The sequence below is a fragment of the Streptopelia decaocto genome (genome assembly GCF_964273445.1).
Source record: "Streptopelia decaocto genome assembly, chromosome: 2".
NCBI lineage: Eukaryota > Metazoa > Chordata > Aves > Columbiformes > Columbidae > Streptopelia > Streptopelia decaocto.
The window spans coordinates 116,630,941-116,657,202 of record NC_138655.1 but is presented as its reverse complement, the minus strand read 5'-3'; the positions used below and the strand labels follow the sequence as shown (position 1 = coordinate 116,657,202).

At 41.9% G+C, this 26,262-nt stretch overlaps 2 protein-coding genes across 2 annotated transcripts in view; one reads left to right on the top strand and one right to left on the bottom strand.

The window, feature by feature from the left end:
• KIF15 (kinesin family member 15) overlaps positions 1-1,087 on the bottom strand; it is a 36,042-nt gene extending 34,955 nt beyond the window's left edge. The window contains 1 exon segment of the mRNA XM_082044395.1: positions 994-1,087. Coding sequence (XP_081900521.1) covers positions 994-1,012 — 19 coding nt within the window. The 5' untranslated portion in view covers positions 1,013-1,087.
• Positions 1,088-1,474: 387 nt separating this feature from the next.
• Positions 1,475-12,347, top strand: KIAA1143. The gene is made up of 3 exons (XM_082044853.1): positions 1,475-1,643; positions 3,844-3,991; positions 10,824-12,347. Exons 1-3 carry the CDS (start codon positions 1,536-1,538, stop codon positions 11,033-11,035), a joined length of 468 nt encoding a protein of 155 aa, XP_081900979.1. The 5' UTR covers positions 1,475-1,535; the 3' UTR covers positions 11,036-12,347.
• Positions 12,348-26,262: the final 13,915 nt, after the last annotated feature.

The following is a 26,262-nucleotide window of genomic DNA, read 5'->3' as shown; positions in this document are numbered from 1 at the left end:
TGGTTTTGCAAGTGTTTTGGAGAATAAGGAACATAAATGTTAACAGCATAATATCTTCCTGTTATATTTGAAAAATTTCTAACTCACTGCAAGTAAAACAATACAGCATGAAACAGTTTTACTGATGTGACTACAAACACCCAATTTCCTAAACCTGCAAACTGAGTAGCTATGTTACTTTCACCTTCGTGAAGTAATATTGAGCACTCTGTAATACATAAAGCTCTCGTGTATGTATGAGCAGCAATTGCACAGCTTCACATTTCAAGAAGGCACATACTACCTCATAAGTAGATATGACTTATTTTTTTTTACTTAGGAGTGAATCTGACATGAAATTTTTCACATATGTTGGTCAAAGTATTAAGTAAGTAACATAAGCAATTTAAAAGCTAAGTTACAATGAAAGATCAAATATTCCAGTAATAAAGGCCCTACAAAGTCTCTAAAAGTGCACAGGTTCTATTGTAGGATTCCTTTCAAACTATGATTAATAAAGATGTGCAAAGGCACTGACCTTCTCATTAACACTCATGCTGCATAAATATCCCGCTGCTGTGCGAGCTTTCTGCTGCGATTCACACAATAACATTTGAGGGACGTGCTAACTTTTAATTCAGTTATTTATTTTTCGAATGCGCGAGGTATTTAAACGAGCTGGGACAAGAGAAGCAGCTCATTTTAGAACTGAAATGAAGCAGCTATTTGCACAACCCGTATCTTGGGAAACGACCGACTCTCAGCTGACTGTTCTTAGCTCCTGTTTCAAAGCGTTCGTAAGGGACTAGTTACAAACATCAAAACTCGATATTTAGAGAAAACGAATTGATAAAGGCCGGGCGGCTGAAAGTAACAGCGGCCATAGCTCCACCGGGCCCTCACCGAGCCGCCCCCGCGGCCGCCCGCTCCCGGCACAGAGCGGGAAACATCCCTCAGCCCCTTCGCAGCCGCAAAAGCCCCGCGGCCGCCTCTCCTCTCCTCTCCTCCCCTCACCTCTCATGCCGGGAGCCATGATCCTCACCGGCCCTGCGGACACCGGCGCCTTCCCCCCCACACCGGCCGCCGCTCCAAAATGGCGGAACGTTTGAATTTGGCGCTAAGAGCCGCAGGCGGTGTAACCCCGCCCCCTCTCCCCCCCCGCCTCGAAGCCTGAGTGGGCGCGGCCTTTCGCTCTATATCCGCCTCCCCCGCCATTGGCTGAAAGTGCACTCGCCCTCTTCACGTGATGGGGAGAATCATATAATAGAATCATAAAATCATTTCAGTTGGAAGAGACCTTCAGGATCACCGAGTCCAACCATAACCTAACTCTAGCACTAAACTGTCTCCCTAGGAATCTCGTCTAAACGCCTTTTAAACACCTTCAGGGGTGGTGACTCCACCACTTCCCCGGGTAGCCTGTTCCGATGCGGAAGTTGCGGAAGCAGGGAGGCGCGTTAGTTCTGTCCCACTAGGGCTGCCGTCCCCTGGTGCCCGCTCAGCCCGGAAGTGCGCGGGGGGAATGCGGCAGCGCGGCCTGGTCGCGGGTGGCGGCCATGAGCAAAAGGAACCAGGTCTCCTACGTGCGGCCGGCCGAGCCCGCCTTTCTCAGCCGCTTCAAGCGGCAGGTCGGGTATCGGGAGGGGCCCACGGTGGAAACCAAGGTAACGGCCTGGCCCCGCGCTGGGGCAGCGCGGCCTTCCCCGTCCCGGGCTACCGCTGGCTTGTGCCGGGGCCCCGCTTTTCCTTTCCGACCGCCGCGGCCGCTCCAAGGGGCCTCCCCCGGCCTGATGCCCGCCTCTCGTCCAGGGACCTAAAATGAAGCGGGGGAGACGGTGGGGAAGCAGCACTTCAGGCTGTGCCCCTATAGGGCAAGGGGAAACAGGGGTTACCCGTTTGAAATTAACGGAAACTGTCTCTAATTTGTTTTTGCTTCTGTGATGGAAATTCTGCAAGGTTTTTGACATTGTCTCTCACAACATCCTCATAGGCAAGCTCAGGATGAATGCATGGTGAGGTGGATTGAGAACTGGCTGGATGGCAGAGCTCAGAGGGTTGTGATCAATGGTGCAGAGTCTGATTGGAGGTCTGTAGTTAGCACAGTTCCCCAGGGGTCAATGTTGGGTCCAGTCCTGTTCAACCTGTTAATCAGTGATCTGGATGAAGAGACTGAGTGTACCCCCATCAAGTTTGCTGATGATACCAAACTGGGAGGAAGGGCTGACACACCAGGAGGCTGTGCTCCCATCCAGCGAGACCAGGACAGGCTGGGGGATTGGACAGGGAAGAACCTAATGAAGTTTAACAAGGGCAAGTGTAGGGTCCTGCACCTGGGGAGGAATAACCCCGGGCACCAGTACAGGTTGGGGGCAGACCTACTGGAAAGCAGCATTGCAGAGAAGGACCTGGGACCGCCCTCTTGACCACCGTGCTGCCCAAATGATAGGATGAGGGGCAACAGGCACAGACTGAAGTATAGGAGGTTCCATTTAAACATGAGGAGAAACTTTAATTTGAGGGTGCTGGAACAGGCTGCCCAGAGAGGTTGTGGAGTCTCCTTCTCTGGAGACATTCAAAATCGCCTGGAACACATTCCTGTGCGATTTGCTCTGGTGAACCTGCGTTAGCAGGTGGTTGGACTAGATGATCTCCAGAGGTCCATTCCAACCCCAGCCACTCTGTGATTCTGTGATTCAAAACAACAACAAAAATTCTAGTGCCTCTCCCTCTCGTTGTTGTTAATAATTGTAGCTGTGGTCATCGTGGCACTCTTTGCAGAGCAGCCAGTGCTGACCTCTTGGTGCCAAAGCGATCAGTGGGGACAAGGTGGGGAAATAGTAATGATGTCCCAAGTTTAACTGGCCTTACAGAGCCCAGGCATGAATTTAAAAAAAAAAAAAAAAGTAACAAAATATGTTGGAAAGAAGTTAACATCATCTTAACATAAGTCAGCAGACAAACTCTGGTGTGATGGCCAGGAAAGCAGGACAGGGGCAGTAGGGTTTGAGCCAGCTTGTTAGAAGGCAGCCTTTTCTGAAGGTGTTCTTTTTTTCTATGTTTCCAATGTGCTTTTGTGTGTCTTTCCTGCCAACTAAGGTTTTACAGGGTGCCTTAAGAAAGAGGCCTATCATTGTTTGTGACAAGCTGGAATCTGAGATAAAAGTATGCCTTTAGTAAATTTAGTACAAACTGTTTCACTTCCAGAGGAAAATTGCATTTTGTCGATCTATTTTTAACTTAAGTAGATTACAGTAATACTACCTATACTTTTTCTTATAAGATGAAGTTTTCAGTTCCTCTAATATTGCCAAACTTTATGTTGTTGCACTGAGGTTTCCATGCCAGCAAGTTTATTTGTGTAAAATTTTATTCAGAATTATTCTTCTGTCTCAGAACACAAGTTTTACGGAGTGGAAACAAGGACATGGTCTTCCTTGTGTCAGTCATGCTCACAGTGATTTGGTTAGGCAGCTTTAAAAGCAAAGCCACCCTTTCCCTTTGCATTGCTTTGAGAACAGCATAGAAGACTTGAGTTTGGACCCACGCATTTAAGATTTTCTCAGTGTTGCATGAAAAGCAGTGCCTGTATAGTAAAGATGATGAACAAAGGGATTAATTTCTTACTTTCCAGGTTCCTGCTGTTTTGGTCTTTAATTGAAAGAGGCCATACTGTGTTGCGGTTTTGTTTTTTCCTAGGGGACACAAAGTTTCAAGGATAGAACTGTTGTGCCATTTGGACAAAGAGCTGTGCCAGGTCTCCTCACTAACTTTACTGTAGAAGTGACACCAAAGAGTACTCGCCCACCCTTAGCTGTTGTCATTTAATATGGTGATTAGAATTGTTTTTATTTCTCTCTTATCTAGAGGGAGCAGCTTCCACTTGCAGATGATGATAGTGACAACGAAGATGAGCAGCCTCAAGTAGTAACACTGAAAAAAGGGGACTTGACTGCTGAGGAAGCAATGAAAATTAAACAACAAATCAAAGAGGCCTTAAAGTCAAATGAATCAGGTGAATTTCAGTGTACTAATTTCTTGCTTTGTTTAGCCAAAGAGAGGTAACCCATAAAAGGGAGCTTGCTATTTACTCAGTTGTTTACTGCTTAATACTACCTTTGATTAGTTGTTTTGAATTTTTCTGCTAAGTAATTTGGACTTGTGATTCCTAACCTTAAGTTGTTGAGTACATAATCAAGCTGTCTGGCTTTTTGTAATGTTGCAGTTCTGTGCTTCTTGATGGTGCGTGATCCTACCTCCAAATACCACCTTAAATTTTTGTTTATTTTGTTATGGTGTGTGTATCTCTGTCCTAGTACACAGTCTTTTGGCATCACTTGTGATAATTTTTGAACTCATTAGTTCAGTCAAATATGACAGTGGAGTGGGTGTCTAAAAGGTAGTCATATGAGTTCAATGAAGAAAGTGTCTGGGCAGAATGAGAAAACTCAGGTTAGTGCTTCAGTGGAAAGAATGGCAGGTGTGTAAGCTTGTTAATTTGTTCACTTGACTGACCGGTCCAGCCCCAGTACGTGTTGTGACTTGCAAATAAATTAAGCAAAACTATTTGGATTGGTTGAAAATAACAGATGATACAATAGTGCCAACAAGCAGCAAGGTATAGAAAAGAAGTGTTCATTTGCTACAAAGAATTAGGAGGCTTTATCTTACTTAACATTCAAGAATAGAGATACAGAAGTGGTGTGGGAGAGGTTGCTGCAGTTAGACAATAAAGATGTAAAACTACACTTGGTGAATACAGTTAAGAAATTCTGCCAGTGTTCATCATTCAGGTATGGTTGACATAAATGCTTTGAGAGGCCAAAGCCTTCCATCATCGCACAGGGTGTGATGAAAAGTAACTTTACTTTTATTTTTTGCTGACAGAGTTGACGGATTAAACGTAGATAGCACGGTCTCTAGTGGACATGTCTTTATAATTAAGAATATAGAACTGAAACCTCAGAAGTATAAAATCAAAAGGTGATTCATAGAACTTGTGGAACTTTTCCTCCTTTTGCCATTGTGGCTGTTTACAAAGGCTGTAAATTGAGTTTAGAGCAGATTAAGAGTCTAGCATGTGACTATCAATATGGCATCCTTAGCTTATAGCTTCTGTCTTTTTCTGCTGTTTGTATTGGAAAATTCAGGTTTGTGTTGTCCCTATGTAGAAGTATGTTTTAAAATTTAAATAGTAGAAATGGTATAAACGTAGAAGTCAAATAACAGTAGTGGGAGAAAACACATTGAGAATCTTAAAGTTTTGAAAAGCAGATTGATGAAAAAGTCTTCATTTTTATAATGTAGATTAGCTTGAAACTACTTAAATCTACATTTTATTTGTTTTTGCAGGTATGTATAGGTTTGTTGTGTGTAACCAGGTAGAGAACTGAGAGCTGTGTTTACAGAATTTTAATTCTCTGAGAAAATGTGTTGAGGTTCCCACTTACTTCCTCGTCTGTTGTTATTGAAGCCAAAGCATGTGCAGTTTCTAAAGTTGTCACATGATTTCTTTTCAAAACTGGAATCACCCTCCTGGTATTGGGACAAATTTCAACCTGTTGGGTTGAACGGCATGATTCTTTCTGAGCATTCATTTCCTTTTCATATAAGCAACTTGAATTTTGCATGATCACGGTAGGAGGAAAAGTGATTTTGTAAGGTTGGGCAAAAAGAAGTAATTATCCATGAGAATCTATTGAGGTGGAGTCCGTGCTGTGAAAAAGGGTCCAAAAGAGCTAGAAGCTGAATACACAGTGTGAAATGGAAATGTATTTGAATAGAATAACTGAACTTCTTTGGTGGAAAAAGACATTCCTAAGACACAATTGTATGTGGTGAGGATAGTAGTACTGAGTTCTTGTAGGACTTGGGTACCCCTGCTTATTACCCCTTCAGCCCTTGAGTAATAACTTGCATTTGAGGGAAAAGTCCACAGTAGTAGGCAAGAGTGTTGAATCACTGTACTCTGGGGACTGCTGCTCTCTCTGCTACATTTTTGTGTAAACATTCATGTGCCTTTTCTGTTAATATGAGGTCTCGGGTTCATTTTCCTTAGTTTGGCTTATGGGAATAAACAGGGTAAGTGCTCCTATGTTCCTCTGCTATGGAGAGGACCCAGTGCGACATTTTCAATTAAAGTGTTGGTGACTGTGCTACAGCTTGCTGAAGGCTTCTTTTGAGTCTTTATCCATCTTTGTACTGTCAGTTTGACCTCTAGATTTAGATTCTCATTTCTAATCAGAAGCAGGTATTCAGACAGATCTTTACTTCCAGTTTAATAAAGAAAATTTTGAATAATGTGTTAATTTCCCCCCCTTTTTTTTTTTGACAATTGTCAATTCTGAAAATGGGAAATATAAATAAAGTTTGATGCTGCAATTTGATTACCTTTCTTGTTGGTTTTATCTCAGAGTTGAAAGTGAAATTGACGGGTACTAGACCATAATGTATAGCCCCAAATCAGATAATGAGTGAAATTATGTGAAGCTGAAAAGGTAACAGGGAAGTAAATTTCCCAACTGATAATCTTCCTTTTCACCATGTTGAAATCAATGCTGAGGCGCTTTGGTAGTTTGTAAGTGATGGGCTGCTAACTATCTGTTGTGAACAGAAACTGTTACTTTTTCAAAACATAGTAAGCACTCAGTAAGCACAGAGGTTCTGCCCTCTCCTCTTTTATATCTCTAGTGATTGTCTGCATTTGAAGGTCCTTGTCTTCAGGCTTTGGTTCGGGATATTATTCTATGATTTTCCATATCTCATTTACATTCTTTCTCCTTTGTTTTCTCCTATAACCAGTTTGACACAGCTACGCTTTAAAAAAATATAAAAAATTTAAATTTCAGGTGCCATCAGTTCCTGTGAATTGCATTTTCTTTTACAGATGAATAACACTTTTGCATTAATTTGGCAAAAAAAGCGCTGATTAATGTTGTAGCTGCACTTAGTTGCATCCTAGGGCAGAAATTTAGTGAAGCTTATACATTGGCTTTTGCAAGTGTAGTCAAAGGGATTTTTTTTCTAGGACTGAACCTTTCCTATATGAGAAAATGCCCTTCCATATTGAAATATTTTTATTCATGGAGGACTGACTTATAGGCTTTTTCAGAAGAGTAATTTTTTGATCAACAGTCATTTTGCCTAATATTGTTATGCAGTATTTTATAAATCGTTACTGTTCATTGAGAGACAAAGAATGGTCTTATGAGAAATTAAATTTGCACAAAAGATGGCAATTACTGCAAGCTAATTTATCCCAGCATTCATTATAGTCTATGGAATTGATTTTCTACTGCTTTTCTAGTTGATCTGGCCTCTGGGACACTCTGATACATGCAGATGACCAGATATGGCAGGAGGTGTCCTTGCTCATTCAAAGTCTTTTTAATATCCGGAAAAAAGGCCTTTTTATCTTCATGATACCAGTGTTTTAAATTCCTGTAGTAAACGCTTGCAAAGGTGTGCATAGAAATGGGTGGCCAGAAAGCATTAGAAGGAGCACCTGAAACGGTTGGCCTGAACCTTAGAAAGCATGAAGAAATTTGCTGGGTTATCATAAATTTTTCCCAACCTTTACCACTGAATAGAAATATATCCTGAAATACTGTTTGTGCTGCTCCTCCTGCTGTTCCTGCCAGTTTAGTGGCGTTGGTGTTGTCTGTTGTTGCCTCATTGACCCGTGCAGGCAGAAACTGCTGAAAAATGGTGCTGCTAACTACACAAATGGCTACTAAATAAAAAAATACAGTAAACTGAAGAGCAGTGTTTATTTTTCAGACTCTCTTTTCTACTTCTTTTGTAATATATAACTTGCAATTAAAAAAGAATAAAACCAAATCTGAATTTGTGGCTTCTTAAGTTGATGTCACATGCAAAGTGAGTTTTCAGCTCAACATCTGGTTGTGCACCTCTTAGTCAACCAGTGTAAAAGCAGCAATGACTAAAACAATCAGAATTTGAACTGCTAGTATAGTTTTTTGACTCTCTTATCAGAAATGGGTTTTATTATTCCTCCTGTAGTGCTTTTATGTTGGTTGTATTTTACTTTGTGTGTTTCGGTGTGTTTATCAGGAATTCTACTTTTCCTAGTTTGTAATACTGATACAGTCTTTTGTCAGAACTTGTTTTAAAAACTTCGAACACTGAGGTTGTTTCTTCAGTATCTTCTTTGCACTGCTTAATACAAGTCTGTTTTTAGAGGTCATCAATAAAATAAACAGCTGATACATAAGAGTCTGGTAAAATTAGAAATTATGAGGTGAAATTTTTACTAGCTGGAAAAGACAGTCGTAACAAATCAACACAGATTTCTTGAGCTGCTGCGTCAAATTCTTTCAAAAAGGGTTAGTCTGTCCTCCCTCTTCCCACAAGTTCCTCAGGTAAGGCAAGGTCTGCTGTGTTTCTTCATCTGCTTCACTCTTTGTCAAGCACTGCCAGCACCTCATAGCTGCCTGAATTTGGCCTGGGCTTCCTGTTGGAAGGAATGTCCTTGAGCATATAATGAAATTTTGACAGTGTTTAACCAGGCCAAGAGCTAAAATCTTTTTTCGTTTGATGCAGAGTGATCTGCAAATAGCGTTGAGGCCCTGAAGGTCAGAGCTAAGCCAGTTGTCATTTTGGTGGAGTTTTTGAGTTTTGCTTGGTTTATGCACTTTGCTTATTCAGAGTTTAAATTTGTATTTCAAAGATGCCTATCAGTATCTCCATCTGGTAGACAAGATAAAATAATTTTGTGCAGTTCATAGTGTGGACAGCAGGAAACTTGGGGGTAAAATGAAAATTTCTGACTTCCATTTTTACGTGGAATATGAGTACATAGTTGTTTATCTGATTTATTTTGTAGATATACATTCATTAGGTTTTTAGGGGTTTGGTTTTTCAATTTACCATGCTAAGAATATGTAGTAATTGCTCTTTAAAAGAGTGTCCAGTGAGATTTTTTTGATGCTCCTTGTGCTTATGCTGGTTGCCTTGAAGTCCTATTTCCACAGCTGTACTGGTGCTGTCTGCAGTTTGTGTGCTGACTGGCTCAAGTATATAGACAGCTGGGTCTGCTTCTAAGTGAAATTTTTTATAGATGCCTTTTTTTTTTTTTCCCAGAATTTGGCTTATATCATGTGCCTTGGATCTTGTTTAAGTTAGAAGATCTGGGTTTCCAAAATAAACCTTGTAGTTAAACAACAATTAGTAAGGGGAATTGTATTAACTTCAGAGCCTAAAAATGGAGGCAGTTATGTGGAAAAATACTTTTAAATTTGAGTTTTTAATTCAGCTTCTGAGAAAAATGGTACATAGTGCATTTTGATTGGTTGGGTGTGATATGTTTTCAGAAATAGTTATTTTTCTCTGCCAGAATTTCTCATAGGCACTTCCTAAGCTTCTGTATCCCATGTACAGCATCTAACCACCTCAGCTTTCCATGCAGAAATCACAACACTGACAAGTATGCTTATCATATATACAGTTTAATATTGCTGGTAGCTTATTCTAACTGTAATGCTTTTCTAATGTACCAGTACTGAAATATTTTCCCAAAACCTGGTTAGTTATTTTCTGCATAGTAGTATTCTATCATAACTACTGCACAAGTATGCTTTTTGTAGAAGTCATTGACAGAATTGGTGCTTACTTTTTTTAAGCCTGGTTTCTTCTTAAAAATGGTCTATGACAGTTAAAGAATAATAAGTGAAGTTTCCTAATGAGATTGATGGGCTTAATTTGTACCACACAACCCTTAAGATACCAGATGTATAATAATACTTGTATTGTTTGGAATATGCACTGAAGAGTGTTTCAACCAGCCATGTGCATGATAACACTAAAATGTTAGTTTTCTGTCATAATGCATATGAATTGAGGAAAGAATTTCTGCTAAAGACAAAAGATATTTATTTGCTACAATTAAATAGCCCATAATCTTGTCAAACACATGTATATTGTATATTGTTAGGAAATTTCGGTTGAATAATGAATTTCACAAAAGTACTTCAGGAAAAATATCTTGTGCAGAACCTATGGTTCTTTAACATCCTGTCACATATAAATTATAATAATTGCAAACTACCACAACATGAGCCTTTGTGTCTGATTCATGACTTTACAGTTATACTCTTTTTTTTCCAGAAATATTACCTTGATGCTCTTTCTCGTGCAACAGCCTATCTTCCTCTGCCTGATAATCCTGGAACAGACTTATCTTGTTTTTAAAATTGTTATTTGCTCTATTACAAGCAGAGGAGCAGGATTAGTCAGTTGCAATAGTTTTGTTATTTTTGCAGATACAAAAAAACCCTACAACTTTCATTCTGTATGATAATAAAAGGCAGGTTTATGGCTGTGTTATATTTTTAGCTGTCTCAGCAGGATAGGGTGTATTAGAAGAAAAAGAAAAGCTTTGTCTTGTATATGTGCCATTTTGTTCTTTAGAGAGGTACCATAATTCTGAAATAAGTGCATTTGTTGTCATGGATTTTACAAATGGTGAAGTGGAATTAGAGGATTCTGTAAAGTTGTCCTCTCCATTTTGATAAGCGGATGTGGCTGGATTGTGTGGGAAAAGCTCTATTGCTCACAGTCTCTTCTAGGTAAAAGCTCTGGTTAGTGAGAACCCATTTCTAGTAGGAACTGCAGGGGAACTGTCTTCAAGGGCTGTTTGCCGTGAAACAGATGTGTGTGCATGAAGGACATTCATCGATACAAGCTTTGTAGCCAAAAAGTACATTTTCATGGTTGTTGTATTCTATTGGAGGTCTCGCTGATCTTGTTTCTGTGGAAAAAGGGAATAGTGAAGGTCTGTATGCGTGTGTGAACATGTGCAGATGAGTTTTGATTTTACTCTGTTATAGATGGTGAACCAGAACCTGCTGATGGAAAAATTATGTTCAAGAAACCAGCCAAACGTTCATCAGAGAAAGTTTTGGACTTCAATGTAAGTTCAAGTAAGAAGATGAAAGAGGCAAAGAAAACTAAGAGAGAAGCAACTACTTCTCCGAGTACAGCTAAGCAAATAAAAAACAGCAGTCTTCTCTCATTTGATGATGAGGAAAATGATGATTAGGAGTTATATTTTTTTCTATTGTACTTATCCTTCTATGGATGTAAGATTGAGTGTTTTCCTAGAAATTTAAGCATGGTGTCTGAGTCTTTTCTTACTTAGTTATAGTCCAGCTACAGGAACTTAGTATAAAACTAGCAAGACATAAGTCTTTGCAGTTCAGATAGAACTGTGTGAATAGCATGTCATGTATTTATTTTAAAAGACAATTTAACCATGTATGTAAAAGTTATTTGAGGTCGCAGATTAGTAGCAAAATATACCTACCTGTACATATTCAGCTTATATAAATTTTCAATCAATACATTTTAAAATGTCCTCCATTACTAAAAATGTATTTCCTTTCTATTTACTGGCCTAAGTTGGCAGTTGTGTGTTTTTTACCTGTTATTGTTGGCTTGACATTCAAAAGAGAGAGACTTCATTGCTGTGCAACAGGCTGAACTTTTCTGTCTCATAGCTTAACAAAAGTTTGCACTAACATTGGCATGTGTGATTTGGCAGATCAGCTCTATGCAGAGCCCTACCAGTAAAGAAGCCTGCACTTGCTACACTTATGTGATCTTAACCCTGTGAATGCAATCTAAAAAGTATCAAATTCATTTGAATTGTTTGTGCTAACAAGATTAAAAAAAAAAAAAAAGTGGTTGATTGTATCAGCTAATGCAAAAGAAAGATGCCTAAACCCTTGGAGATTGTTCAGTTTTGTTATCACACTGATGGACTTTGTGGTTTGATGGTGGGGTTGTTTTTATTTAAGTATATGTTTGTTCCAATTGGCTACATATGTGTTCCTAATTATTGGGGATATCAAACATCTTGTTTTAAAAAAATCAGTTTAATCTTTAAGCTGTGGAAAAGCATTATATTCTCCAAATAGGAAACTGTAAACAGGAAATTTAAGTCAAGAAATGTTATAGCTGTGATACAAAGTTTTAAAATTTTTCAGTGACCCATGTACAATACACTGAAAGTCACCATTTCTGTACCATTTATGTAACAGGATGTGCTGACATTCAAAATAACACTGTGAGCTGATGGAATTGAGGAGAACAAGGTGGTAGAAGTGGGACTAGTGGCTTTGAAATTACGTGGAAGCATGGGCTATTCTGTAACCATATTTAAGCATGACCTTAGACTGCTGCAGAATTACAGGGTACAAGGCAAGGAAACCAGTTCTGCTGCTACATGACAGGACATTCAAAATTATTTGGGCTGTAAAGCTTCATTGAGGAGCAAATTAGAAGTTGCTGTGTGAAACGGCTGGTTTTAGTTTGTTAATCTGGTATTAAACAATAAATTATGTTTTCTATAAGTGGCCTAGAGATATTTTAATGAAAATTTCAGTGCATAAAATGGGATTTTCTGTCACCCGGTGATGAAGCCTCTTATGACTGCTACCTGTCTCTGTACATACCAGCTTCCTGGAGCATAAGATCAGATGCAAGTCTGCATACTATTTCACACTAATTCTGTGAGTGCATGTTACCCTGATTTTCAAAATGAATGGATCTGTTGTCTTTTCAGAAAATTAAAACCAGACCTATAAATGCATATTTAAGTCTTCTTATGGCACCAGTCTGATATTACAACTGCCAGGGAGGTGCAGTGTGACAACCTGATTATTCCCATGAGGACATGTTACATATGTAAATATTAATACATAATTTGTATGGATTCTGCATATCTAAAGAAGAAAACCAAACATAGGAAGAAGAAATACAGAATCAAAGGTTCCCAGGAATTGCTCTTTCGGTTTATTATATATACTACAAACTTGTTTGAATCTATTTATATATATATATACACACATACCCCTGTGAGAAATCTTATAGCATTACAGTATACTGAAGGAATATTTGGACATATTTCAACAACTGCCTAAATACTCTTGACTTGCTCAGATTCATCTGAAAGAATGAATTAACCATCAACTGCTTACTTCAACTTTTCTGGTTCTGTTCATCAGCACAAAAATATACTTACATTTTTCTTGCACAGCCGGAAAGCTTTTCACTTAAGCTGCAAGGCAGTTTAGGAGACGTGGCTATAAAGAGATAAATGTTTGCCAAGGATCAGAGGGAACTTGGATTTACCTTAAAATTAGAGAGGGCCTCCCAAATATGCAGCTGATTTGGCATGTTCAAAATAAGATTGAGGTCTTGTTTGAATGTGGTTATTAACGGCATTTAAACAAAAATTTCTGTCTCTAGTGAAAGACTTGTGAGACTAAAGTCCAGTAAAAAGAGGGTTACCTCAAAATATTGTTTGCAGTACTTTTGCTTAATCATGCTTCTTGCCTTGCAACTTCATGACAGATGTCTGGAATGCAAGTAGATTAATTGGATTTACTTGGAAATAATACAATGGCAGGCATGTTGTTCATCAGGCAACACAGCAGGGCAGTGAGAGGTGGATACGAAACACAGTTTATTTCCTTGATTCTGACTCCCAATTCATAGTGCTCTGACCAGTAGGAGACCTTTGTATTCATTGTATTTCACTCCCACTTCACCTAACAATAACTAATTGGATATATTTATTAAGAGGTGTGAGTGATGCACAAAAGCATTTTAGTCAAGTAGTCATGTGAAAATTCAGTGTTCTTAGTGTGAAACACCAGGAAAATTACACACGCCATCAACTCCCTGTGAAACCTGTGACTAAAGGGAACAATTACTTGTTCATTTAGGAAAGAAACGTGCAACTGTCTTAAGCAATCACCTGCCTTAAGCAATGGGCCATGGAAAAACCAATCATCACAAGAACTTTCTAATAGAAGGGAACCCAAAGTGCGTACATGGATCATTGGGCTAGAGCTGGAATGGACAATTGTCCTGGCTTTTTCTTTCTCCCTGCACTCCCCTCTCCCCTCCCCTCCCCTCCCCTCCCCTCCCCTCCCCTCCCCTCCCCTCCCCTCCCCTCCCCTCCCCTCCCCTCCCCTCCCCTCCCCCTCCCCCCCCCCCCCTCCACCCAGTAATTTTTCCCTCCTTTAGTGGGGAATGTATATGTATTTTTTTTCTGGTGGAGCTTGCTCAGCTGAGCGTGAGAGAAGCACCCTGGAGGAGCAACGTGAAAGTAGCTGAGGCTGGTTACCTAATATAGGAATCTTGTACAGTGTTTATTAATAAAACCTTTGAAATTTCCAAGCTTGTGAAGACTCCAAAACATTCATTTCTGGTGGTGTTAGTTCTTGCTCTTCTTAGCTGAGCAGTCAGCTGGAAAAAACATAGTGAACTGTAGTAGCATGGATGCTTATAGTGGAGGCTTTTTATGTTGCAAAGGTGCTTGAATGTCACTTGGAAAGGTGAGATGCTCTGGTACCTCTCTTTTAAAGAATCAGGATCTTTCTCTAAATGATAGGAATCAAGGTGAATCATTAAGAATGCTGCATTATTGAGACAGAAATTGCAAAGACACAGGATGGCATGAGCAAGAAAATGCACACGTGAGCAGGTGGTCCAAGAGTTTCTATCCTTGCTTGTATTTCTAGTCTGTCTGATAAGGTTAATTTTTCTCAAATAAAACCAAACTTGTTGGACTGCAAATAGTTATTTCCTTGACCTAAACAGGAAGAGATGAATCAGAATTCTATTCTGATTTTTGTGTCTGGCGCTTTTGTAGGAAATATAATTTGGAGTATCAAAGGCTATGTTTTGAAGACACTGAACACAAGAAGCCTGTATTTAGCTCTTCCAATTACACATTTTTTTAAATTTCATCACAGGTCTTAATGTCTTTTTTTTTTTTTTTTTTTTTTTACAGTGCTTCGGTATATAATCCTATTAGGGAGCTGCAGATTTATAATGAAGCAGGAAGTAGCAATGTCATCGTTTCAGCTGATTGTTTCCCTCGTGCTGTAGTGTATTAATGAAGTAATGCTTCACTTGGCTGTGTAGAGCCAATTGCATTTTCAAGGACATCAGGCATGCCTGAAGATGAGTCATTACCTTTGGTACAGCACACGAGGTATGATATGCAGGCTCAGCAAGTGTTTGTCCATTGAAGTTCGTTAATAACCTATAGCTCTCTCCCATGGCAAGGTGCCATAAATCAATCCTTTGTGCATTCCGCAAACAGGCTGGTGTATCAACTGCCTCTTCAGTATCATCCCTTTATTCCCATTCCTTGAGCCAGGAGTTAATCCGCAGAGATTTTTCATGTTGTAGACCTCTCTTTCCGCCCTGCTTCCTTGAGAGCATTCCAGAGGCAGCAGCCACAAGAGTAGCCATTAAAACCAGGGGAGAAACACCACAGGGTTGTACATGAGAGACTGCAATCTCCTGTAGACTTCTTCGAGATTTTGAGAACCTGCAAAATCTCAGAGCCAGCCGCTGGGAAGTAACTTCCTCCTGGGGAAAATGGATGGGACCAGACAGGAATTCTACAGTGTTTACCCCACTATCACTTCTTATTTGGAGGCAAAGCAACAGCTTTGGAGGCAAAGCAACAGCTGGCAAAAGCAGCTTGTCCTTTGTCAGGAGATGTAAAGTGCCTTTGGTGCCATTCCAGTCCATATGGCAAAGGATTCCTTTTCCTTGACTCCCGTGGCACACCTCAGTGCAATGCCTGATGAGTTAAGGCCACGGGCAAGGGGGAGCTATTATACCTTGTAATAGGCAGAAGTTACTAGAGGAAGGCGTTGTCAAGCCTCTGTGGGGTAACGGTGATCACTGCACACTTTTGATTTTGATATCATGAAAGAGTTGTTCCCTTAGGGACAACACAGTAACAACGAACTTTAAAAGGGCAGATTATAAAACTACGAGGAAAATGGTTAACAGCAGGCTGAAGGGCAAAGAGAAGTACTTAAAAACCATAGAGATCTGCCTGGAGGCTATTTAAGAACATTGTATTAGAGGCACAGATGGTTTGTATACCTCTGAGCAAAAACATAGCGTACGAGGAAGAATGAAACTCACAGGGTTACGTGGGAGAAAAGCGTGAGTACAGAAAGGTTGAAAACGCATCCCTTAAAAATGCCGACTGTCTGCATGACAGACAAGGAAACGTTATCAAGAGAGTGGAAAGAGCTGGAAAGTGTCAATGCTGTAAGAAAAATATTATGGCAGCTGCTGAATATGTATCCCTAGGATGAAACACCAAAAAAGTGATTTTAATAAGGTCCTGAGCATTTTGCCTTTGAAGAACGGGCTACTCCAGATAAGAATTCACCAGAAAAACAAGGATGCTCTTAATCTGAGTGAGCTTGCACAAACCAAAATCTCAATAAAGCCAAAGCAAGTCTGCAGTTTTAATACATGCCTAGGCCAAATTTAAGAGTAAAGGAGCCCATTCAAACATAGTTTCTCTATACTAGGACTTTAATTTCACCTTGTGTTAGATTCGGTGCCAAAAATTATGTTTTTAATCTTCGCCAGAGAAGGTGGAGATTAAAAAAAAAATTAAACACTCCTAAAAAATCTAATTTTAGTAAAAGCAAAAAGCCAGCCTTTGTTCTAGTACAGCTTTGGGCTGAGTGGGAGCCTATCTGATAAGGATGTAGTGAGGTTTGTGGAGCTTTTTTGCACCAATGTGTAATTGGGCAGATTGCAGCATTTTGTTGTCACATATCTGAGAACAGGAACACACTGATTATAAATTAGAAGGGAAACATCTCAAGTATCACAGATCTGATGATGCATGCAAAAAAAAGTGTCCTTGTGAAATCAATGAAAGTTATTTTCTGGTTTAAAATCACGTGAAGACCAGGGAGAGTTAGAAGAACTATTTTGCCAATAAGAACTTGATGTACACAGTCTCAGTGGGGCTAGAGCCCTGGCATCTAAGCTGTTTTATTCTGCCCTGTTAAATTGAAACAAACAACTCAGCTGCCCGTGTCTCTTCCCTTCTCCTCTGACATGCCAACTATTAATATCTCGAGAGAAGAGACTAAGCATTATTCCGATCAGTGTCGCAGCAGCAGCAGCAGCAGCTTTATAATTTAAGGGCTGCATAAAATTTATGGAGCGCTGGGAAGAGTTTAAATCAATTTTATGATTTTCATAAATTATTGCAGGCAGACTATGTTTGTGTAGAAAGCCAGTGATGTTTGAGCTGTTTATCCAATGGACAACAATATTCAAAGCAGGGATTTTCAAAGGCATCTGTGAGAATTACATGTTTTGAGTTTGATGGGAGTTTGATTTGTTCCTTCGTGCTCTTTAGTATTCCACCATTATTTTTTAATAATGCCAAACTGTTTCAAATACTTGTTAAAAATCAAAATTAGAGGAATGTCAAATTCAGAGCAATTTTAAAATTTCATTTAAATGTTTAATGTGCTTATAAACAGTGGGTGGATAACTTGTAATTCTATTTCAGGAGAAAAAACACTTTGGCCCTTGAAGAGTTAACCTGTTTCTTGCCACAGTGTCTTTTTGGGTTGTTGTTTATGCCCCATTACTGTGAGGAACCTTGTTCTCCCTCTGCTTGAGGCTGTAACTGCAAATTACTCCATCTGCTACAGAGAAGGATCTGCCTGAAGAGCAGAAAGAGAAACAATCCCTCGTTCCTCGCAGCATATTTCAAGATTGTATAATAAGACAAATATAATTCCATACATCACAGATACGAATAGGGCTTGAACTTTACTTCGGACAACTAACAAGGTGGAGCTGGTAAGACACAGTTCCCATTTCATCCTAATTTGAGTATTATTGGTGATTGAAAGAGCCCTCCCCTCACTGGGTATCATGCCCATCAAGATACAGGTAGGCTGGAAACCTTTCATCATACTGGGATACTTCTGGGCTATAATATTCAGTGCTTAATTTTCTGTATTTTAAACTTCCTCCACTCCTCTGAAGAGCAATCATTGTGTTTCAGGTTATTTCAGACTGAATATGCTAAACATGGTGCTATTGGGAAGAATTGTTACTGAATTCCTCTGTTTTGGATGGGCGTCTTGGGCTAAATTGTTTTCTGATGTTACTCCACTGCTCTCAATGGAATGACACCAATAGACAGAGGAGCTCCTTACCAGACCTGCACAAGGTAGTCTGAGATCAACAGGTTTAAAGTCAAGGAAGTGAAGCGTTGGACACTCCAGGATCTCGCCACTGAATTCCTACAGCCAACAACATACATCCCTAGAAGGGATCTGTGACTGCTGTGAATTAAAAACTGAACACAGGCCACAGTGTGAGGAAAGCCAATGCAATTTCGGCTCTATAAATAATGTGCCATGGAGAAGAAATGTGAAGTAATCCTACCCTACTTATTCTCTGCTTTCAGACCTCAGGTGGAGTAATGTGTCTGCTTTTGTGCACCATACATCAAAAAAAGAAAGATGTAGACCAATTGGAAAGTCCAGCAGAAAGCAGTGCTATTGATCAGAAGTCCAGAAAACATGACCTGTGAGGACAGATTTAAAGAAATGGGTTTATACAGCTAGAAAAAGGAGATGTAGGGGAGGGAATAAGAATGTGATAACAGTTCTCAGATACATAAAGCTTGCTGCTAAGAGGAAAGTAATAAATTGTTCTCTGTGTCCTCTGGGAATACAAAAAGAACTAATAGATTTAAATTGGAGCAAAGGAAATTTAAGGAAAACATTAGGACAGGCTTTCTAGCTATAATAGTAATGAAGTACTGAAACAGATTGCCTGGGGAGGTTGTGGGATCTTCATTGCCAGACATTTTTAAGAACAGGTTAGACAAATATCTGTCAGGAGTGATTTGGGTATAACTGATCCTGCCTTAGGGCAGAGGGCTGGACTAGATGACCTCACAAGGTCCCTTTCAGCCCTATTTTCTATGGTTCTCTCATTAGGAAGGCTGATGTGATATTCCTAGGACCTCATCATTCCTTTTCAAAGCAAAAACATGCTATAGCAATGCCAAGAGTCAGATTTAAACTGGCAATATCTGGGAAAATTCAAAGCTTGAGGTTGATATCCCACCCTTAATTATTAACACTTGAATGCATGTAACACAGTTGGACTTATTCAAAGGCCGAATACTTGGAGGTTACACAACTGAGTCTTTTATGACCAGACCGTGATCTTCTTAACAGCAAGAGAATCTGTTTCTTCAAATGTGTATTCATCTTACACATTGCAACTTCTGTTCTGTCATTTGAGTAAGTAGCTGGCATTGGTCTTTAGTATCTAAAGTATGCCAGGTGGGGTCACTCTCATTTCACATGCCATCACACATTTGGCCACATGCTTCGCTTCCACTGGCTCCAAAGTTCCTTCTTCCAATCCAATTTATCATGACGCTGGTGCTCAGCTTCATTACGTAGCTGTGTTTAAATCACTAATACCACTGTTAATGTGCTTGGTACGCTTCTCTCCATTCTCAGACACTGGATGTTCCTCCTGCTGCTTTCTGCTCACATGTTCCTTTATTCCTGTTGATAAATTTCATTTTCATCTGTCTTTTGCTGCTTTCCCTTCAAGCTGTGCTTGCGCTACAATCTGCAGTTAAGCAGTTTAGCAATTGGATTGCATCCAAATATTACCAAATGCTACATCTTTTAATATCAGGCAGAGCAGCTTGAATTTTCTTCCTTGGAGCACTGTAGAAGACACACTGGCATGTTGTCTGTGCAAATGCCAAAAAAAAAAAAACCTGTTTAACAAAAGATGGGGGGTGTGAAGCAAGCTGAAATGTCTGCATTCCCAGAATTTCGTATTTTCCCTGATTTCAGGTTTTAGTTCATGACCCAGCTGCTGGTTTATGTAACTCAGTGGAACTAAAGCCTGTTTGGAACAGCCAAGAATTTGGCTGTGTAATGCTTGTGACTGGTGGTACCTCAGTGTTCAGCGATGTGATGCCGTATGTGTTTCTCCTCAAAGGCCGTGCCTGCTCATTAATGATCACAGTATTGCCAAGTCCTCAGGTTTGAAAAAATCCTATGTCAAACCATGAAGTGGGGTTATAATATACGTACACACACACACACACACACACGTGTATCTATATGTATGTGTATATTATACATTTGATTTGAGTTGGGCCTTTCAGTGTTCCTGGCTTTGGAGCTTTTCTCTACAGCTACTTGGAGAATAATAACTAAAGTAATCAAAACAAAACCAAAAAACAACCAACCAACCAAAAACCAGAATAAAACTGGGCTTTTCACATAATCACAGAATGCTTCCAGAAGCTGAGACTTGAAAAATTCAACACATACCATGAAAGGTGGTAACACTATGACTGGATATTTGGCCATTAAATTGTTTTACTGCATCCAGCAGGGACAAGGATCCTATCAGGTGTTTTTAACAAAGGTGAAATGCTTGTGAAGGTGCTTTGAGATACCCTTTCCTCTATGTGTATTTGATATTTCCTTGTTACAGACTGACTGTATTCACAGAAGCTGTGGGTGCTGCATGAGGTTTGCCCTTGATTGCTGTGGGCTTTGGATCCGAGTCAAGAGTAGTTTTTGCCCATCTGTTTCACTCGAGACTTGCCCTTCACATGTTTTGGAGATAGATGGACAAACAGCGAAAATACTCTGGAGTGTCCAGATCGTGGCTACACCTTCCTTGTCATTGTTGTGCAAGACATTTTGTGCTCCTGCTGTGGTTGTGTATGTGGGGATAGAAGTGTACCTCCAGGGCAGTGCTCCAGAACCCATGTGTCCCCTGAGTTTCAACTTAAGATGCGTTGGCTCAGCACAGGCCTTTGTCTGAGGATGGATTTCCCCCACACCACTTGTTTCTACTTCGTGTTTTGCATTGCTCAGGACATTAATTTTCTCTCCACTTTGGGTACAGTCTGTAGCAAGGGATCAATCGCTTGACCTTCAAATGCTGTTTCAGTCATTTTGGCCACTGGTTAATGCTGAGATTGAGAGGAAGGTAAGTCTTGTCACAAATTTCCTGGGTAATACTGGTTATTAACAGCCTGTTTTCTCATATTGGCAGTTCACCATATACCATAACATGAGGAGAAAAATACTTTTCTCTTGCCATTTTTGCCACCATTTGCATATGGTGGCAATTTTGTTTGGATCACGAGTGCCCCAATATGTTTTTCCTTGGACCTCTTGGGGCATTTGCTCTTTAGTTCTTCCCTCCCCCCTACAGCCCCAGCACCAAGGCTAAGATGTCACCCAGCAAATTTTCTCCATGAGGAGGGAAGGGGCCTGTTCACTGCACCTCCCGAGCACAACTGGAGCGAGCTCCATGCAAGCCTGTTTCTCAAATTTAGTGAGGTACAGTGTTTGGATCCTATCCCACCTCTGCAAACCTCTCGTGTTGTCCTCCTTGCCCTCAGCTCTGGGTTGGCACAGGCAGAGGCCGAAAGCAGCTGTGAATGGTGCTCCAGCATTCCCCAGCTCCTCCGCATCTCTGAGGAGCTCAGAGAGTCCACGGTAGCTGCAACACCAGCTGTTCAAGAGTAGATTTCCATTTTGAGTTCAAGACCTTTATGTGTGAATGCTATCTTTTTAAGGCACCTTTTGGTGCTTGAAAGCTTGTGTAGGCTCTAATAAATAAATGCTTTTATCTCTGGTGTCAGCTGTAGTGCAGTCATTCGGTACCAAACACAAAATACATACTCATGGATCTGTGTGGTTAGAAAGCTGGTTCCTGGGTGACAGTTTGAAGGGACAACACTCCTCTATTAAGAGTTTACACAGCACAACCTCAGAGGAGCGCTAATCTGTGCTACAGACTCCAGGACACTACTTTAGTTCAAAAAATAACAATAATTTGTAAATGAATCGGGGAGATTTTAAAATCAATTTTCTTCAGCAAACAGCAATTATTGAAATAGTTGCAGTTATCGCTGAGGACTGAGTGTATAAAACGCTTCAAGATACAAAATTGGATTCTATAAACATATAATTATTTTATCGATAATTCTTAGAAGCAGGCTTCTTTCTACACTCTCCCTTTTGCAAAAACTCTCCCCTCTATTATATACTGAGCTCATTTCCCTCCTGGGTAGTTGCGGATTTGTTGGTATACAAATTAATTTTTTTATTGACCAGAACGAACATTTGGAGGACAAGAATATCATTGCTATTCATACCTAAAGGTAATCAATAGAAGTACAGAGGAATAAATATTTTCTAACCACGTAAGCATCCTCTCTAGCCTTAATTCCTTTTCCTGAAACCCACAGGACTGCATCCTGGCTGCTATAAGCATGAACAAAGCAGTGAGAGGCAACAGCATTTAAATCTTGTTACCTAAGAAGAATCATTAGAGGGAGAAACTTCTCTCCTGGTCTTGGCTCTTCCCATGCTCCAGCTCAGCAATCACTCACTCATCACAACCTATGTGTACTATTTGACCGCAGTGGCCGTAATTATTCATCCATCATCAATTTATTACCCCCAAAACAGTGGTGAGGAGATAAATCCCTACATGAATTGGCTTGACATCTGCTCAGGAATGGCTGACAGCAGTCTGCATCTACCGTGGTGAACAGAGAGGATGTAAGGGGATATTACAACGTGGTGTGATTTACATCAGACAGGGAATCTGTCTGCAAAACAAGTATTATTAGCATATAAACAGCAAGGGAAAGGGGAAAGAATAGCAATAGGTGGTGGGGTTTACCCTGTTCCTGGCCTGTTCTACTGGCCGACTCCTGCTACTCCCAACTGTTAAGTCCTCGGTGTCATTTGCGGTGTTCCAGGCTTTTTTTGCTCAAAGACACCCCGAAGATTTGCACTCACTTACAGCCAGATTCTGCCTTATTTTATGCCTGAAATCAGTCGGGGGCCGACAGAACGTCAGAGCTAAATTTTGCCTCGCTTCAAGCAGCTGGTCCGTTCACAGGATTTGCAAAGGAAATGCCGGAGCGAAAGGGAGAAGGAGGAGGCCGATGCTGCCCCGCCAGCCTGCGGCAGCGCCCTGGGCCTTGGCGCTCCCCGGGCCCCAGCGGCACCTTCCGCAGCGCCCAAGCCATTTCGGGAGTCCCATGTGGGCCTCGTCCCGGCGGCTGTCAGACCCGCAGGCCCCGCGTTGAGCGGGGGCCGATGCCGGAGCCCGCCTTCCCGTCACAGACACGCTTCCTTCCCGCACTGCCTCCAGCTAACAACGCGGCTGGGGGCCTCCGCGTCTGCCGCCCTCCCCTGCCGGGGCGCCGCGGCTGCAGCGCGGCGGCGGGACGGCAGGTGGCGGCCGCGCCTCAGGCAGCGCGGCGGGGAGGCCGCCTCGGCGCTGCGGGCCAGCGGGGCGGGCCGGTTTCCCCCGGGGTTATCGCTGCCCGGTTCCGCCGTTAGGCGCAGCTCCCCGACATCTGGCGCTGGCAGAGCGCGGCTCGGTGGCGCTGCGCTCCGCCGCCCTTCCCCGCCCGGCCTCTCATCGCGGCGGGGGGCCCGGCTGGGAGGCAGCAGCGCGGTTTTCCTTCGGGCTGTCAGCAGAAGAGTTGAATGGTGAAGGGCTGTTTGGTTTTTTTTGTTGTTCCTTATTTCCCATCCTCCCTTTTGTGTCTTTCCCTCCTCCCTCTCCTACATATCTGGGGTAGCACCTGCTGCTCGGGTTTATATTTAAATTTGTGACGAGAGAGGCACGAAGTCCAGCGAAGGGCAAGATGTGGCAATGCCGGCCTCTGGTGAAAGCCGCGTTTCTTGGGTTGCCAGTGCTGGCTGCCCCTTGGGGGCTGCACCGTGGTGCTGCCAGCAGCCGCATTGGCTCCTGCCTTGGGCTGTGCTGCTGTGGGCAACTGGGAACCCCGGCCTGGGGCACCACGCTGAGGGTGTCGGGGCCTCAGGCCTGGCTGGGCCCTGAGTGAGATGGGGATGGGGACACGGCAGGCAGGGGCTTGCACACTGCTCTGGCCACTGGCCTCTCCATGACCTGGGATTAGCGGCCTGTTTGATGGGCAGCACTGAGTCGGACCCCTTCTGCAAATTAGAGGCTGGTGGGAGATTAACTGTGGGGAGGATGGGGGACTGCCTGTGGAGCACCCCAACATAAATAGGCCAAAAGCAGGGCTTAACAAGACAGCTTTAAAATTCAGTGAGGAAAAATCATAGAATGTCCTGAGTTGGAAGGGACCCACAAGGATCATCAAGTCCAACTCCTGTCCAGGCACATGACAACCCCACAGTTCACACCATGTGTCTGAGGGTGTTGTCCAGTCTCTTCTTGAACACTGTCAGGCTTGGGGCCGTGACACCTCCCTGGGGAGCCTGTTCAGTGCCCCACCACCCTCTAGGGGAAGAACCTTTTCCTAATGTCCAACCTAAACCTCCCCTGGCACATCTTCCTGACATTGCCTTGGGCTCTGTCATTGGTCACTTAAGAGAAGAGTTCAGCACCTGCCCCTCCTGTTCCACTTGTGAGGAAGCTGTAGCCACCATGATGTCTCCTCTTGGTCTCCTCTAGGCTGAACAAACCAAGTGACTTTAGCTGCTCCCCATACGGCTTCCTCTCCAAACCCTTCACCAACTTCGCAGCCCTCTTCTAGACACTTTTGGAAAAGATTCCACTTTCTGACATAGGGTACTGGTTATAGACTGTATCATGCAATGAGTATACACAGAGATGGAGGCTTAGTCATGTGAAAAGACAGAGCAGCCTCCATCACCAGCACCATGGGGTGTGAGGGAGGCATAGCCCAATTCTGCGTGCCACCATCAAAACTTCAGTATCATCAATATCTAAATCTTGCAAGTTCTCTTGGATTGGGCTGGCTATATTTGCAGTGCCTGACCTGCCATCTATTCACATAATTTATCACTTCTCTCCCAGCACAGACATGCCCAGAGCTTTATTTAGCAAAACAAACTGGAGTTGAATACTTAGACTGAAGTGCAATCTGTAATGCAAAAGGAGAGAAAGGAGAGGCCCTAGCAAGGTGTGATTTCTAGTATGTCAGAAAGTGCAGAAGAGTTGGGGTCAATTAATTGATATTTGTGGAACTGCAGAGTAAAATTTCCAGTACTGCATCTTTGGTACAGGAATATTTAATCATTAGTCTTTGTATACTTACTCTGAGCATGGGCAATGTCTTAGAAAGACACTATGTGCTGGAGACATAAAAGTCGTTGTAGAGGTGAGTTAGGTTTTCTCATATTGCTGAATCTGACCTGTTCTGGGAATAGGATCCATGCATACATCAGGTGATGGAACTTGCACAACATGAAATGGGACAGGAGCTCATTTAAATGGATCTGCCATTTGGTGGCTGCCTGACTATTCACAGTTTCTCCTCCAAGTGCCAGTCCCCTCCTTTCTGAAATGAGGGCAGCGAGATAGCTGTCCCTTTAAAAACATTATGACATTTTCACATGCTGATTTTGTTTTGTAGTTGTATTTTAAACAGAAGTGAGCAGCAGCTGAGATTTTGAGCCAGACACTTAGGAATATAGACATAGGCAGAAAGCAAGTCCTATGTCCGCAAGGTGTACCTTTCATTCTTAAACTATTAATTCCGTAACCTTGAATGCTTTTCAGAGACCTTTGTAGTTTTAACTGAATAAAACCAAGGCATGAACAAGCCATTGGGTTTCTCAAGCAAATACATAAGTCTATATTATTAAGCATGAAAGTCTGAATTAAGCATCAAAAATTTTATTTGTCATCTAGATATCTGTTTTCTGTGTCTCATCTTTCGTAGGTGTTAGGTTTTTAGCTTTCTGAGGCAGAGGCCAGTCCTTTCTCCATGACAGCTTCCAAGTTCTCAGCAGTACATACAGTGCAGAGTGTGAGGAAGGTAAGGGAGATGGTTTTGGGTTGAGAGCAGCAGCTCTGGCTCTGTACCCAGCCTGCACTGGGGTTCCTTTGGAGCAGCAGGGACATTTCTTTAAGCCTCATCCCTCTTGAGCATTTTGAGGCATTGAGCACTGGTTCCCTAGCCCCACGGTTGGCTGCTGTGGTCTTGCTGATGGGGTTGCATCAAGACAACACTGAAACATGCACCAAAGAGCAGGGTGAGGAGAGGAAGATGGTCTGTTTTTAGATACCTTTATTGTGCCTCACCTTCATTTCCCTGCCACTAGGAAGCACAATTACCACGTAGTCTGTCTTTGTGAGGGAGGTAGATAGGGGTAAGCCATATGCCGAAGCAGCAGATCCATCACGTTATTCCTCCAGAAGGACAGGACCTGTGGGAACAGCTATACTGTTGCCACTAGACTGATGTAGGCCCAGGGATGAAACCATCACTTAAAGCTGCAGTTTTACCTCTTTCAATTCCCTGCCAGCTCAAGCATCTGCTTACCTTGCTTATGCCTCCAGCTGACCCTGCTTATACCCGCAATGATGACAAGGGACTCCCAAGTGAAAATTATTACAAATAAATGGGTATAAACATCT

Coding starts and splice junctions, on each gene's coding strand:
- KIAA1143 (XM_082044853.1), top strand. CDS start 1,536: ATGAGCAAAAGGAACCAGGTCTCCTACGTGCGGCCGGCCGAGCCCGCC. Junction 1,644..3,843: donor GGCCCACGGTGGAAACCAAG/GTAACGGCCTGG, acceptor TCTCTTATCTAG/AGGGAGCAGCTTCCACTTGC. Junction 3,992..10,823: donor CTTAAAGTCAAATGAATCAG/GTGAATTTCAGT, acceptor ACTCTGTTATAG/ATGGTGAACCAGAACCTGCT.